Source organism: Chelonia mydas, chromosome 8 (genome assembly GCF_015237465.2).
Source record: "Chelonia mydas isolate rCheMyd1 chromosome 8, rCheMyd1.pri.v2, whole genome shotgun sequence".
In the NCBI taxonomy this organism is placed as follows: Eukaryota; Metazoa; Chordata; order Testudines; family Cheloniidae; genus Chelonia; species Chelonia mydas.
In genome coordinates this window covers 77,473,590-77,488,223 of record NC_057854.1, presented here as the reverse complement: position 1 = coordinate 77,488,223, position 14,634 = coordinate 77,473,590, and the positions used below count along the sequence as shown (strand labels likewise).

Sequence of the window (14,634 nt, the reverse complement as noted above, 5' to 3'; positions counted from 1 at the left end):
CTGCAGGCACTTTGTGTTCTGGGGAGCAGAGTTCATCTTCAGTGCCTCTGAAGAGAACATAGACACAGTGCTGAAGAGAAAAGGGTTAGAGTTTCATAGGCCTAGTGTCAGCTCTAATTGAACTGTGGCACCTAACTGCATTAAATCCTGTTATAAATCATCCCCAGTGCAGCAGCACCACAATGCCCAAAATACCTTGCACTTGCAAACTGCATTCTAAGGAAGTTTGGGTGCAGTGATTTATATGTTGTACTACACAAATGCACTCGGAAATAAGGCAGCAGGCTGGCTTCTCTGCCAGACCGACATCAGGGAGGGTGCTGGAAATTTTTCTGAGGCTCACCATAACGCAACCTGAGCACGTAGGGCCTCATTCAGGCAATGGTAAGTATAAGTGGCTCCAACTCCATTTATTGGTTTACACTGATACAGTATGTGTTCCAATCCCACATGGAAGTCAGTGGAGTTGCATACACCCACCTCAGGTCTCGATTTGGCCCCTAGTGTTAATTTAGTGATACACGGTTTCCAAACAATTAATAAGAAAGAAGTTTATTCTTGTTCATTCACCATCTTTAGCTACATGTTTCTGCTGATCTGTACCCATGTATTACTGCATTGAATTGCCATAGCTGAGCAGAGGGCTGGCAGTGAGTGTTTCACTGTTTCATCCAACTTGAGCATTGTTTTAGTTTTTCTTAATAAAGCGGAAGCCAGGGATCCCCTCCGTGGGCTAAAACAGGGATTAGATAAATGGAACTTTTCAAGGCAAATTATGCACTTGAGTTGACATTCCACAATGCTTTACATGGCAGAAATAAGATTTAGTGTGCTCTTGCCAAATCTAAACCAGTTTTCGTTACAGGATAATAAACAATTAATTTGGGGCTTTTTTCCCCTCAAACTGGAAGCTTTGAAAGTCAATCTGTAAATTATCATAAAAGGCCCAATTTGTAAAGGTATTTAGGTGCAGATTTTCAAAAGTGCTAAGGAACTAGGCATCTAGATGCTTTCAAAAATGCCACTAGGAGCCAATCTGCATCTCCCTGGCCCAAACTGCATAAATTCAATCAATGGGACTATGATTTGACATACTTTTGGAACTTTTAGTGACTCAGTCTTCTTTCTCCAGGAATCCATAATCAAATGCATATTTGTGAAGCACAAATTCGAATACTGATGTCAGAAATGGGATAGCACAGACCTTTAAGGTCTCTCCTCTACTTTGTGTATTGTATCAAAAATAAGGAGTTGAATCACTTGTGTGTGTTTGTACTACAAAATTGAATGGCTGACCTACCACAGAATACTAAATATTTTTCTTAGACGGTTGTGTCTGACTTTTAACCTTACAGCTCCTGTTGAGAATAAAACCTGTTTGGATAACCTTGTTAGCCTCATTAATCTGTTGTTAGATCCTTCTAAATATTCATTGATTTTGTGGAGATTATAGTAACTCTATCTGGAGGGAATTAAAAACAAATTGAAATTAAAAAAATTACAGTAGCTTTAAAGAACTCATCAGTCAGACAAAAGCTATACCACAGAAAACTTAACAGAATCAGAAGTTGTGGGCCACAACCTAGGAAACATCCGAGACAGATGCATACCTTTTCCCAAGACACTCTGCTGAAATGGTAGGGTATTGGATTTATGGAAAATGAGTGTCTTTACAACAGCCATTTTGCGAGCATACTTAATTGAGACACCCACTAGTGGACTCTCCTTGGAAAAAAGTTAGTAAGTCTAGCACTTTAGAGCTACCGTCCCTTTAACGAGAGTATGAACTGATTCAGATTCATTACACCTTTCCATTTCTTCATCATCCTAATTATCTAGTGATATGCGTTCAGTGTCTTGCCTCATTTAAATACTCTGAAAAAGTAAATTTTGTAAGATCAATACAGTATTTCATTCCTGCTTAAAAGCACACAGGAATCTGGGTTATTTACAACACCTATTGTTCTCTGTGCCATACAGACTGCCAAGAGGACATCTGTCAGCTAATGCCAGCAGTACCTTTACAAAAAACCTCAATCTTCCTAATAATCCATCAACACTTTTATACACCTCATCCTTAGCAATCACCAAAGGTATAAGCAACTTAAAACAGCAGAACCTCTTCTGACTTTCTAAGAATTAGCACTGAAAATATAGTTTTAAAGATCACAGTTTATCAATCCCCAACAGTTATTTGTGCATTTTCCCTAACTGACTGATAGTTTGAGTACAGCAGCAGATTATTCCAGTCCTATGATTATTATTCTCCCAGAGCAGAAACTTGAAGAAAGACACAGGATGTTAATAAACACCTAAAGAGGAGTTATTACTACTTAGTAGCAATTTAATATGGAAGCTTTTGGCCAACAGAGCCTACTTTGACCACCCGCACCCTACACCCCTTTCTGTTTGTAAAGGCTGGCTTGAGGAGCAACTCCTCCCCTTCCCCTTCAAACCAACAGCATCATGAAAAACAGTGCAACAAAAGCTTACTCATGGATCAAGTCTGTTTCTCATTTATGCATGGAGACTTTAGTCTGATCCATCCAGACCACAGAATTATCCTGCAGAATTCACATAGCTAGTCTGCCACTGCTTTAAATTCTATAGTTTAAGGAGCTGATGGAAGACATGGGCTAAGGAAAGAGAATGGGAAATCTTTATTAAAAAACAGACTTTTCAAGAAAGCTTCCACTCGGGGGGGGGGAGAAATCACAATGGTAAAATAGTGGCTTGAGGCTCCCTACAATCAAGTGCTATGAAATCTACTGATTAAAGGCAAAAATAAGAGTCAATAATTAATTACTAATAAATATTAATTATTATTATTATTAATTATTAAGCATTCCTTTTAAGATAAGCAACACAGAAGATACAAAGCGATGCTGAAACTAAATTGTGTTAGAAGTGTCTGAACCCAGCTACCATACATAGGATATTGTACCATGCTAGCCACAGACTTCACATAACCAACACTTATGCCTTGATCAAACAAGCCCCTTTTGAGCATAAAAACTACTGCACCAGATTCTTGATGTCCAACTATCAAACTGGCTTTTCCAGAGATCATCACACAAGTTCATCAGAAGTTAAAACTGAGAGCTCAAAAAACTTCTTTCAGCTTGTTTCTAAATTACCCAAGGAACAACTCTCCAAAGAGTTTCAAGATCCTACAAGCATTTCTTTTCCTACCCCAAAAGAGCAACCAATCCCTCTTATCATCTAACCGAGTTCCTCAAAGCACCTCATGTGCTGGGGAAATTACTTAATTTAACAAAGCTGGACCCAGGCCTACTTCCCTTGTGGACAGATTCTTTGATTATCTTTTCGCTAAGGGCCTACAGTTGTGATATTTACTCAGGTAGAGAATAGTAACCCTCGCCTGAGAACTGCTGGATAACCCAACACAATGCCCCATATCTCTCTCTATTAATTCAATTACTCCATGCCTGTTTCATAACTCATCTAAAGACAGCTAGCTAGACTAGGAGCTGACATTGGAAGGTACAGTTTTACAAAGGAGATAAGCAGCTAGTGCTTGCTCACCTGATGGATAACAGTCCAGTAAAATATAGAGAGCTTAGACATCTAGTTAAAGCTAGTGTGAAAAACCAGATACCCATTTAGCACTCCTAGTGACTGAGAAAACAGCTTCCAATAAAAATTGGGAAACACCTAGGACCCTTATAACTGAAGATAGTTTTAGGATGACAGAACACAGAGGGGCTTCATTCATAGACAACTCCTTATCATCATCTTCCCCACCCGTGTTAGAACTTTATTCCCAGGATTCTTACCTATTTCACAGCTCTCCCTGTCAAAATCCCATTGTAAGATATCTTGAGGAATAGACTATTTATTCATGCTCACCTGAACATTTCCTTTCTTCAGACAAGACAGGAACAGCCTTTCCTTGTTATTTTTATGAGGAAGGTTATGGATATCAAGATATCTGAAAAAAGAAAAGGAGTACTTGTGACACCTTAGAGACTAACCAATTTATTTGACCATAAGCTTTCGTGAGCTACAGCTCACTTCATCGGATGCATACTGTGGAAACTGCAGAAGACATCCGATGAAGTGAGCTGTAGCTCACGAAAGCTTATGCTCAAATAAATTGGTTAGTCTCTAAGGTGCCACAAGTCCTCCTTTTCTTTTTGCGAATACAGACTAACACGGCTGTTACTCTGAAAGATATCTGAAGTAATAAAAAAGAAAATTGGTTCCTGTGCTCTGTGGCTCTTTAACAGCTGGAACATATTTCTGAGATAGTGACTGACAGATGTGGTTCTACCTTCAAACTGCTAGGAGGCTAAAGTGCCAGTGTAGGATCAGGGGACCTGGCAATGCATAAAAATGTTAATACCTAGCTCTTATATAGAACTTTTTATCACTGGATATCAACAGTCTTTGCAAAGGAGGTCAGTATAATTCATCTCCATTATCCTCTATCACAGATGGAGAAACTGAAGTAGAAAGAGGTGAAGTGACTTGCCCAAGATCACCCAGCAGGCCCGGGATATGGTATAATGGGTAGAACACTCAGCTGGCACTTGAGTCTGGGTTGTATTCTCAGCTCTGCTACTGGTTGCTGCGTAAGCTTGGGAAAGTCACTTCACTGGTCTGTGCCTCAGTTTTCCCATCTGTAAAATAGGGATAATGATATTGACCTTCATTGTAAAGCACTTTCAGATCTATTGATGAAATGTGCTATATAAGACCTAGGCATTATTATTACAAATCAAAAGATGAAAAGTGATACATGCTAAATATTAGTTACCCCTTCTGACTTGAGTCCTTAGCCAATATTGGGGAGGAGGGCAGGTTGTTTCTCTTAGGAAGAGATATTTCTTTGCTGCCATCTTGTTTATTTACAAAGAATATACAAAATCCTATTTCTCTGAAAATGGTAGGAATCAAACAACAAGAGGCAATTTATCTGCTCACAGTTCCAAGCCTCTTTCTAGCCAGCCGCCTTCCCAAAAAGTTCTTCCTCTTAGCTTTCTCACAGGGCTATGTTCCAGTGCTTCTCTTGCTGGCTGCTTCTGCCCACAGACACACTCCGCCACCAATCAATACTAAGCCTCCTACATTTGCAGTCAGCCCCTAGCAACACACAGAGCTCAATTTCTGACTGGCTGCAGCCTTGCATGTGGTCTGTGTTTTGAGTAGTGCTTCTGTTGTTTCAGCTATCTTACTCTAAAAGTTGCTTCCTATATTTATCCTGAATAGAGAGATATCATGCACCAGCTTCAACAAGGTTTCACCCAACCTCCAACATAGCACTATTATTAATTAACCCCTGTTCCAGGTTAGACATGGTTCCCGCCACTAACAGCCAAACAGGTTGGAAGCTGTTAGTTTCAATAAGGCTGAATATTATCCATATCATTATACTCTCTGAGTTCCAAGGCCAAACAGGAGTCACTGGTAAGTACCATCATCACATGCTGATCCTTGCCCAAGTTGCTACTAGGGTAATGAAGCAAATAATATGAAGACAAAAGCCTCTTTGTCATGCCACCACTGCAGACATGGATCTATTGCCAGGGTCCCTGGCTTTAAACTACAGCTATGGAATTGTTTCAGCTATTTCAGGCAGCAGCCAAAGAGATCATTACAGGATCCAAACATTAGTCAATCCCTTGGACCACTTCACCTGTGAGGTTTGATCAGGTTGAATCTCTCTAGTATAAAAAATCAGCTCATCTTGGCTAACCTCGGGATATTCTCTGCATTTACTGGGATATGGTAATTAAGGCAGAATTTTCAAAGCCTCCTTGTTAGATCAGCTAGCACCCAGGAGAGGGGGTCCTGCATCTTGCTAACTAGACCACAGGGAGCAGAATAGCACACCCACAAAACTGACCTATTTGATTTCACGGCTGAAGAGAATCTCAGTATCACTCTTCCAATCCAGCTATCGCTATACTTGTAACCAAAACTGAAGTTCCTCCTTGACCTGGATTTAAGGATTCTTCATAACCCATCCTTTGAAGAATAACACCCCCAACTCCAGTGACCCTGAGGATGAAGAGAGAAGATTGGGTCTAGCCTGATCATTCACAGACACCAGCTTCACATTTAACACATTTGTAAAATTAATAGGCTCAAAAACATAATGCTTAATGAGACCACCTAATCTCATGAACAAAGAGTACCCAGAGTCAGGCTAAGTAATCTGTATCTACCTGTGTGTTGACAGAAGTACTATGTCAGTTACAGTCATAGCAGTCTTCGCTATGGTGTACGAGTATTGTGTTGCAGATGCCCTCTTTTTGAATTAAACAAAAAGCTGAATTTCTTCCCTTGTGTGATTATTAAAACTAGGGGCAATTTCACACTATGGGTGGCTGGTCACAATTAGGTATTTACATTCTAATTTCAAATGGCTGCAGCATTCCACAGTTCCTAAACTGTCACAATGTGTGGCTATGCCCTGTGAAATCACTGTCCCACTCCTACCATCGAACCTGAATCATTTCTGATTGTGTGATTAGGTCTTAGGTACCATTTATTCTCAGATATGCGTAAAGCCCTCTGAAAAGATGTGAATCAGGAGGGCATATTGCTTGACTAGATTCTGCAATGGGAGCAATAAAAAGACCCAAATTGCTTGCTTGCTGCAGACCTCCTCCATTTCTGGTTGTGTATAAAATTCACCTGAACTTCATATTGCTATTTTGTACTGAAGGGGATGTATTTGACAATAATCATTGTGTGCTGAAGTTGAGCCATGACAACTTTTGTTTTTAGCATGCATGTCAGTTTTGTTCTCCACTTTGAGAATACATAAATTGATTCCATTCTGCAATATTGACAATTTTCCTCACATCACTTAACTTCATGAGCCATTGCTACAGGCAACAACGTAGTGGTATCCAGCATAGATTTCAAAGCAAACTCACTTTTCAAGTACATTTTTGAAGATCAGTGTCCTAAATGAAGCGGTAACTCTCAATTTATTACACATCAAACCGTGAAGAATCTGTCAAGCATCTCTAACATACTGCTAAAACACACACAGTATAGAATTTGTCCATTACATTGCATATTAAACAGCTAAGCTATATACATTTTCACAGGTAGTTTTAATTTCAGGTGAACTACATATTTACACTCTTTACATACATTTCAAAACAGCATTGATTAAACATGTACCACAGTATGTTACTTAAAACATCTTAAAAAATATGTTCCTTTATAAAAGGTTTTTAGCACAATGGCAGATCAGCTGAGAAAAGCTCACATCACAAGTTTGTGGATAAAGAGAATACCACAAAACCCTATAACCTGTACGAGCACAAATATTCATCACAATACTTTAATAGATTGTGTTTTAAATAAATTGATCACATGGACTTAATTTTTGTTCAGTGGATACAAGTTTTATCACAATACTGATCCACGAACTCTTGTGCTTTCCAAGTGGCAAATATTCTATGGAAATAAAAAAATCTCTAAACAACATATGATATAAGTTAGGTGAAAGTATATTTGTTTCCCATTTCAGCAGAGGAATCAAAGTTCACGACGTGTCCATAGGGGGCCAAATGCAGTTCATCCTGCTTATTACTTCTTCCTCTTAGTCTCTTCTCCAGTGTCTAGTTTGCGTTTCTTAGCAGAAGCTGGTTCATCTTTTTCTTCATCTTTAAATAAAAGATGGTGTCAATTAACGCAAGTACAATATGTGAACTCAAGCTGGAAAGTTAGATGTGTTGTCACATACCCTAGCCTCTCACCAAACCAACTTATTTTGTCCCACTTCTGAAGATCTGTTGGAATCACACACACTAGGACTGGCTGATAACATCCTCACTCTTGGAATGGACCAAAGTGATAGTAGGAAAGATTTATTATTTTTATTATGGTAGTGACTAGGGGCCAATTATGCTAGGCATTGTACAAACAGAAGGAGATAGTTCCTGCCCCAAAGATCTAACAATTTAAATAAGACAAGACAGACCAAGGATAGGAAGAGAAATATTACATTCAAGCAGAGAGTGACGGTCTGCAAAGGTCATGTTTGTTGTACAATTTCTTTTTAATCTTTGAGTGGGATTGTGTTAGGAGGGGACACAAAGGAAGGAGAACAGGACAGTGGTGAAGAGGGAAGGAAGAAGGGGAGCATGCAGGGCAGGCAAAACGAAGAGTAGGAGGAAACGGGAGCAGGAACAAACAGCCAATCAGCACCTGGGAGAGAATATTCAGAGTGAAACTGTAGAAAGCAGTTGGATGCCATCCTCAGATGATGATGCTCCCTTTGTCAATCAAGCTCTCAATGAGCAAGCCTAAGTACCTGATATGAGAGACAATACTGGATGTTTCATAAGAAACATTTTCTACTTTTAGCTCTGTTCTTTACAGCTTGTCTTGAGTTATTCTCACACACAAGCACATTTAATACATAGTTGACAAAAACAAACATTCAATGACGTATATGGCCAATTCTTCCAACCTACGGTATCAAGATGTTTAGGTGCATGTATTATAGATGCTCTTCAAAAAAAAAACCAAAAAAAAACCCCAACTTTCATTTACATAGCTCCTTTTATCCTGAAGTACTTTGCAAACATCATAAATACAAATAACCTGGTCTACCACTGAAATACAGCTACTTCTGGGTTGAAACACAGCTGTAGTTCTCATAACTAAATTTTCTTTTAAAGTTTTGAATGTAAAACCTGTCTGAAATTGTTAAGAGTAAAAAAAAAAAAAACCACGGACTGAACACTAAAAATATTCTGCAGACCCTGCCATTACTTCTTCATTGGAGGTAGGGGCTGGATTCATTTTGCTGATGTGATGAGGAGTGGAGCAGAGCATTACAATGCCAGCTTCAATTCATGCCAGGAAAGACATGACGCACACTGAGCTAATACTATGGATCTAACCTTGCCGCTGAACCACAGACAACATAATTTTGTGAAGAGAGGAAGAAAATAAGGCAGCCAGATAGTATTGCTCTGGCTTAGAGAGGTACGAGAGGAGGAAGAACAGCAGGCCACCAGTGGCCTTCTCCCAAAGATCTCTACAGCAGAGCCTGGTGACTTGCACCACCTTATTTGTATTTTGTATTAACATCTCTCTCTCCAGCACAGGAAGCACCACTCAGCAAATCCACTTTTTATTCACATTCATGTTAAGCTTAGTACATATGTGACTGTGGAAAGCACGGCCATATTATGTTATGACTACCTGGAGAAGAAAGAGCAATCAAAGAAATATTTAATGTAGGAACTGAACTTACTCTTGTTTCATTAAAGCAGATAGTACATTTTTAATGACTTAATAATTATAGGGCGGGCCTTGAACTATGAGGCCATCAATGGTTTCAAACTTTGATTTATGAAGTTTGGATGCTTTAACTTTATATGGCATCTATCCTATGAGCATCTTGACCCTTTATAATCAGGTATGTATTGCATTATTATTATTTCATTGCTTTTTCCAAGTTAAAAGTTCAATATAACAAAACCAAATGTTTGATAAAAGAGAAGCTTCAAACAGGATTTTGGAACAGCAGAATATGAGCAAGAGAACACTTAACGACCACAAGAGCAAGAGAGACAATTAATGTAACTAAGCTCCCTGGGACTGCATCCTGAAACAACCTATAAATTAGCTCTATAGCACACGGTTGCTTGGAAAATGGTTTATTTGTCCCTTTCTGGTGAGTTTCTGAACACCGGCTTAGAAAACAAATTAAAATCATTATGATTTTCATCCTAATAAGAGGAAATTTTATAACAGGATTTTATACATAATCCTTCTAGAGCCACTGGTATAGGACTAACTTACCATATATTAGATATTGCCTGTTTTGGAGGAGGGGAAAGAAGGAAACCCAGGAAGACCAAACTAAAAGCAGATCACATAATACACACCAAAAAGAACCATCTCTTTTTACTTTTCAGACCCTTCTAGGATTGCCAGGAGTCCGGTTTTTGACCAAAACACCTAGTCAAAAAGGGACCCTGGAGGCTCCAGTCAGCACTGCCGGCCGGGCCGCTAAAAGTCCAGTTGATTGCAGCGGCCAGCTCCTGGAAGTGGCCAGCATGTCCCTCCAGCTCCTAAGCGCAGGGGCAGCCAGAGGGCTTTGTGCACTGCCTCTGCCTGCCCTGGACCTAGGAACCAGAGGGACATGTCGCCGCTTCTGGGAGCAGCCTGAGGTAAGTGCTGCCACCCCAACCCCTTGCCCCAGCCCTGAGCCCCCTCCCACAGCCAAACTCCCTCCCAGAGCCTGCACCCCAACCCCAGTCCTGAGCCCCCTCCAGCACCCCAATCCCCTGCTGCAGCTTGGTGAAAATGAGCCAGTGAGTGAGGGTGGGGGAGAGCAAGCAATGGAGGGAAGGGGGATGGAGTGAGCCCAGGGCAGAACGTCTGGCAGGACAAGGGTGTTTAGTTTTCTGCAATCAGAAAGTTGGCTAATCCTTCAACAGATTGGATAATTACCCACCTGATTCTGAAGGCTCGTGCTCCTCTTCTGGTAAAAAGTTAACTTTGTTTGTTTGCTGTGGAGCATCATCACCATTGTCCTCATATATGTTAGACCATTTTATTGCCATATCAAGCTCAGGAGGTGGTGGCGGCTTCTTTTCCTTAATACTGTAAATCTCAGGTGGTGGTACTGCATTAGTCTTCCACACTTTGAATTCCTTAGGAGGCTGTTGAAGAGACCACCACCGTTTACAACAATGCATTGCAACAAAGCAAAGTGGAGCAGAAAGCGAGAGCTTCATATTATGTCATCAAATCAAAGGAGATCTGATCTCTTGATTACCAAAACAGTCACCCGAGGGGCCCTGGTGAGACTAAACAAGAAAGAGCCTTTCCCCTAAAACAACAAAGGGGAAAACCAGAAAACTAAACGCCATGCCCCCAGCCCAAAGAAAATAGCAAAGATTCAATAAACTCTGTGGGGAGAAACCTGAATTAGAGCACTATGCGGGACTATTTTTTAATCCCGCTCCGTAATAGTCACTCCTACTGCTACCCAATCTGGCTGTAGGGCTCTACCCTGCCGTTCCTCCCTATCAGGAAGAGAGGCTGGCCATCTCACCAGGGTGCTGTTCCAGGCCTTGCTCAAGGGCAGTGATTTCTCAACCTGCAGCCTGCATGCAGCCCAATTAGCAGATAGCTGGGGCCCAGCTGTGTGCTAAAAAAAATTCAAATTTTGCTGATCTGGTCTGAAAGCGGGTGGGGAAGCTGAGGGGGAGACAGTGTCTGGCAGCCTAATGGAGCACTACTACCAGCAGAGGGCTCGTGAGTGCCGCAGGGGGGCAGGGTGCAGAAGAGTGGGTCGCTAGGCAGGGTTGTGGGGACAGGGGGGCACCTCCAGGTTTTAGGCTACCCTCCCTTCTGTAGAGGGGTCTCTGGGCTGGGGGTGCTGGGCACAGGGGTATGTGGGGGTTTATTGGGCAGCGTGCGGGGGGGGGGGGGGGGAGGTTGGTTCTCGACCTAGGGCCCACAAGGATAAATAGGTTGAGAACCACTGCTGAAGAGGGTCACCGTGTCTTTAACTAGCGGGAGTCTGATAACTCTGGACCACCCCCCATCGCCCCTTGGCTCCTAGGGGGCGGGAGAGTCTCCGCTCAGCTGTTCGCAGTGGCCTGCGGCTCACCGTGGTGCCGCTCGGGCTCACCGCGCCCAGCAGCCCAGGGCCGGGAGGGCCGCGGGCAGGGCAGGGCTTGACCCGAGAGCCTCGCCGCTGGGGGAGGCCGCGCGCGCTACCCCGGAGCCCCCACACGGGGCCGTCCTCGGTCCTCACCTCCTCGGGCGCCCGCACGACCCGACGCTCCCAGTCGATCTGCTTGTTGAGCGGGTTATAGAGGAAGGATGGCGGCCGGGACACGTTCCGGAACAGCTCGTCGGGCCCGGGCAGCCGCGGCTTCCGGCCCGGGCTAACGCCGGCCGCCTCCCCGGCCGCCTCTCCCCCAGCGGCGCGCGGCTCCTCGCTCTCGGCGTCCGAGCTGGAGCTGCTGCTGCTGTCGCTGCCGTAGGCCGCGAAGTAGCCGAGCGGATCCTTCCCCTCCGCCGCCATGGCGGGGCTGGCACTGGGGACACCCCGCCGGCCGCGGAAACCCGGCCTGGAACCAAAGGTTCCGGGAGCGAGAGAGGCCGGCGGAGCCAGGCTCCCTCCCGCGGCCGCCCGCCAGGAACGCCGCCCTCCGCGAGGTAGCTGCCCCGCCGTCCCCCGAGCAGCGGCTCCCTCCCACACCGGGGTCCCGCTGCCCGCGAGGGGGCGGGCACCCCGGCGGTGCTCTGCCCCGGCCCGGAAGCTGAGGGAGGAGGGGCCAGGCCCTGAAGAGGCCGGAGCTGGGCAGCCCCAGGGAGCTGGGGGGCGGGGGGACGGGACTGTTTGGCGATCGGATGGGGGAACATGCGGGCGCGGTACAAGAAGATGCCGGCCGGGTACAGGTGGCCCTGCCCCATCGTTTTCCTCCTCATAGTAACAAAACAGCGAAGAGGACATTGAAAGACACGGCTAGAAAACCGATTGAAAGCGGATCAAAGGAAATGTGCTTTCCACGCCACTCTTCATTAACCTGTGGGACTCATTAAAGAGGCGTAGTAGATATTTACGTTGATGAGAACATGCGCAAGTAAGAGTAGGGATAGACAGCCTTGATTGACTGCTTTGAAAATCACAAGCCTCTCATGCTTCAGCGTGTACAATAGGCCGGTCACTAACTGATAAGGGCTAGTGCAGGGGTTCTCAAACTTCACTGCACCATGAACGCCCCCGTGGACAACAAAAATTACTAGATGACCCCAGGAGGGGAGAGAGAAGCCTGGGGTGGGGGGTGCAAAGCAGAAGCCCCACTGCATGGGGGGGCCCCTGTAACCTGAGCCCCACCGCTGAGGGCCAAAGCCCTGGGCCCCCAGCAAGTCTAAGCCAGCCCTGGTGATCCCATTGAAATGGGATTGCGACCCACTTTGGGGTCCCAACCCACAGTTTGAGAACCACTGAGTTAGTGTAAAAAAGCCCTCTGGGTAGGTTATTCCATAACAATCGATAGTACAATAAGCTCAAACCCTTTATTTTCATGTGGGTTCCAATAAGCTTATTTTATTTTTAGTGTTCTCTGATTAGCTTCAGGCAAATAGACAGATTTGCAGTTGGAGTACTCCTATATTTGATGGAAAAACTAAGAGCCTCTCTATTTTGTTTGCCTCAGCTGAGATCTTGTTTGTATTCAGGAGTAGGCTACATTGTACAACAAAGGCAAACTTATTGGAGCTTACATTTTACAGTTATTTGATCCAACACAGGAGGTAATGCTGAGAAATATATTTGCTTTAAAAATATATGTATATACACACACACACACAGATCTTATCTAGAGAAGAATAAAAAGCATGTGAACTAACAGTCTAATGCCTTTGAAAAATCTAGTATAGAGAAATCTTTAAAACAGGAGTTCTCAAACTGAGGGTTGGGACCCCTCAGGGGGTCATGAGCTTATTATATAAGGGTAGGGGTCACAAGCTGTCAGCTTGCATCCCAAACCCCACTTTGCATCCAGCATTTATAATGGTGTTAAATATATAAAAAAGTGTTTTTAATTTATAAGGGGGGGGGGTCACACTCAGAGGCTTGCTGTGTGAAAGGGTCACCAGTACAAAAGTTTGAGAACCACTGCTTTAAAACATGCTAAACCGGTCACCTTCGTAGGTACTTAAGCTTTAACCCAACCACTTAGCCTGTGTTAAAATATACAATGCTTTCTCTACACTAAACTTTTCAAACATGTTCTAATATGTTGTTTGAAAAGTCATGTAGATAAGGCCAGTGCCGCCTTTTTTAAATTCTACCTAGCTAACACCCTTAACACCTAGTTTAACAATTACTATCACATTAGTTGAGGGGGATTAAACACCTAGGTTATATAACCAGCTAACTCCACTGTAGAGATATTAAACTGTGTTTACCCTAATATTAAGGGGTGTATCAAAATCATTTTAGGTAATTGTTTTAAAAATAACATTATCCCTTGCTTAGACCCACAAACTTGGGTCAGAAGCTCTCCAGCCTCCGACCTTTTCCAGGTTTTAGAGTAGCAGCCCTGTTAGTCTATATCCACAAAAAGAAAAGGAGTACTTGTGGTACCTTAGAGAATAACAAAGGTATTTGAACATAAGCTTTCTGATGAAGTGAGCTGTAGCTCACGAAAGCTTATGCTCAGATAAATTTGTTTGTCTCTAAGGTGCCACAAGTACTCCTTTTCTTTCTACCTTTTCCATTTTAAAGATGTGTGTTCTTCCCCAGGTGAGTATAATTCTACCTTAGCCAACAGGGTCTGGCTCAACACAGCACCTTCTATAGATCAGTCAGGAAACTTGAAGCAGCATGAAGCCTGATTTAAGTCCTTGTACCCACCCACCCCGTCCCTCCCCAAACACAGCAGATGAGGGAAGATAGTTCTATCATTCTGCCAATGGAGAGATGATCAGTGTGCATTTATTTTTTTTACAGCTCATGCTATTGGAGATTAGGTTAGAAATTACACATTGGAGTCTCTCCAACCTAGGAAGGGTTCCATGGACTGCTCAAGCCTCAAGGATGGGCACTCAAAAGAATCAGGAGTTGTGAAGTGGACAAGTTAGGGGAGTACTCCTCAACAAGCACAC

At 43.3% G+C, this 14,634-nt stretch overlaps 1 protein-coding gene across 1 annotated transcript; it reads right to left on the bottom strand.

Moving 5' to 3' along the window:
- Positions 1-6,943: 6,943 nt before the first annotated feature.
- Positions 6,944-12,228, bottom strand: C8H1orf52 (chromosome 8 C1orf52 homolog). The gene is made up of 3 exons (XM_037906367.2): positions 11,771-12,228; positions 10,460-10,667; positions 6,944-7,649 (listed from the first exon to the last, which is right to left on the bottom strand). The coding sequence occupies exons 1-3, from the start codon at positions 12,041-12,043 to the stop codon at positions 7,573-7,575; spliced, it is 558 nt and encodes a 185-aa protein (XP_037762295.1). The 5' UTR covers positions 12,044-12,228; the 3' UTR covers positions 6,944-7,572.
- Between the last annotated feature and the right edge of the window lie 2,406 nt (positions 12,229-14,634).

Excerpts from the sequence above, each read along its gene's own strand:
- C8H1orf52 (XM_037906367.2), bottom strand. The coding sequence starts at position 12,043 with ATGGCGGCGGAGGGGAAGGATCCGCTCGGCTACTTCGCGGCCTACGGC. Across the intron at positions 10,668-11,770 it reads TCGTGCGGGCGCCCGAGGAG|CCTCCTAAGGAATTCAAAGT; the intron begins GTGAGGACCGAG and ends TCTCTTCAACAG. Across the intron at positions 7,650-10,459 it reads GCACGAGCCTTCAGAATCAG|ATGAAGAAAAAGATGAACCA; the intron begins GTGGGTAATTAT and ends TTTTATTTAAAG.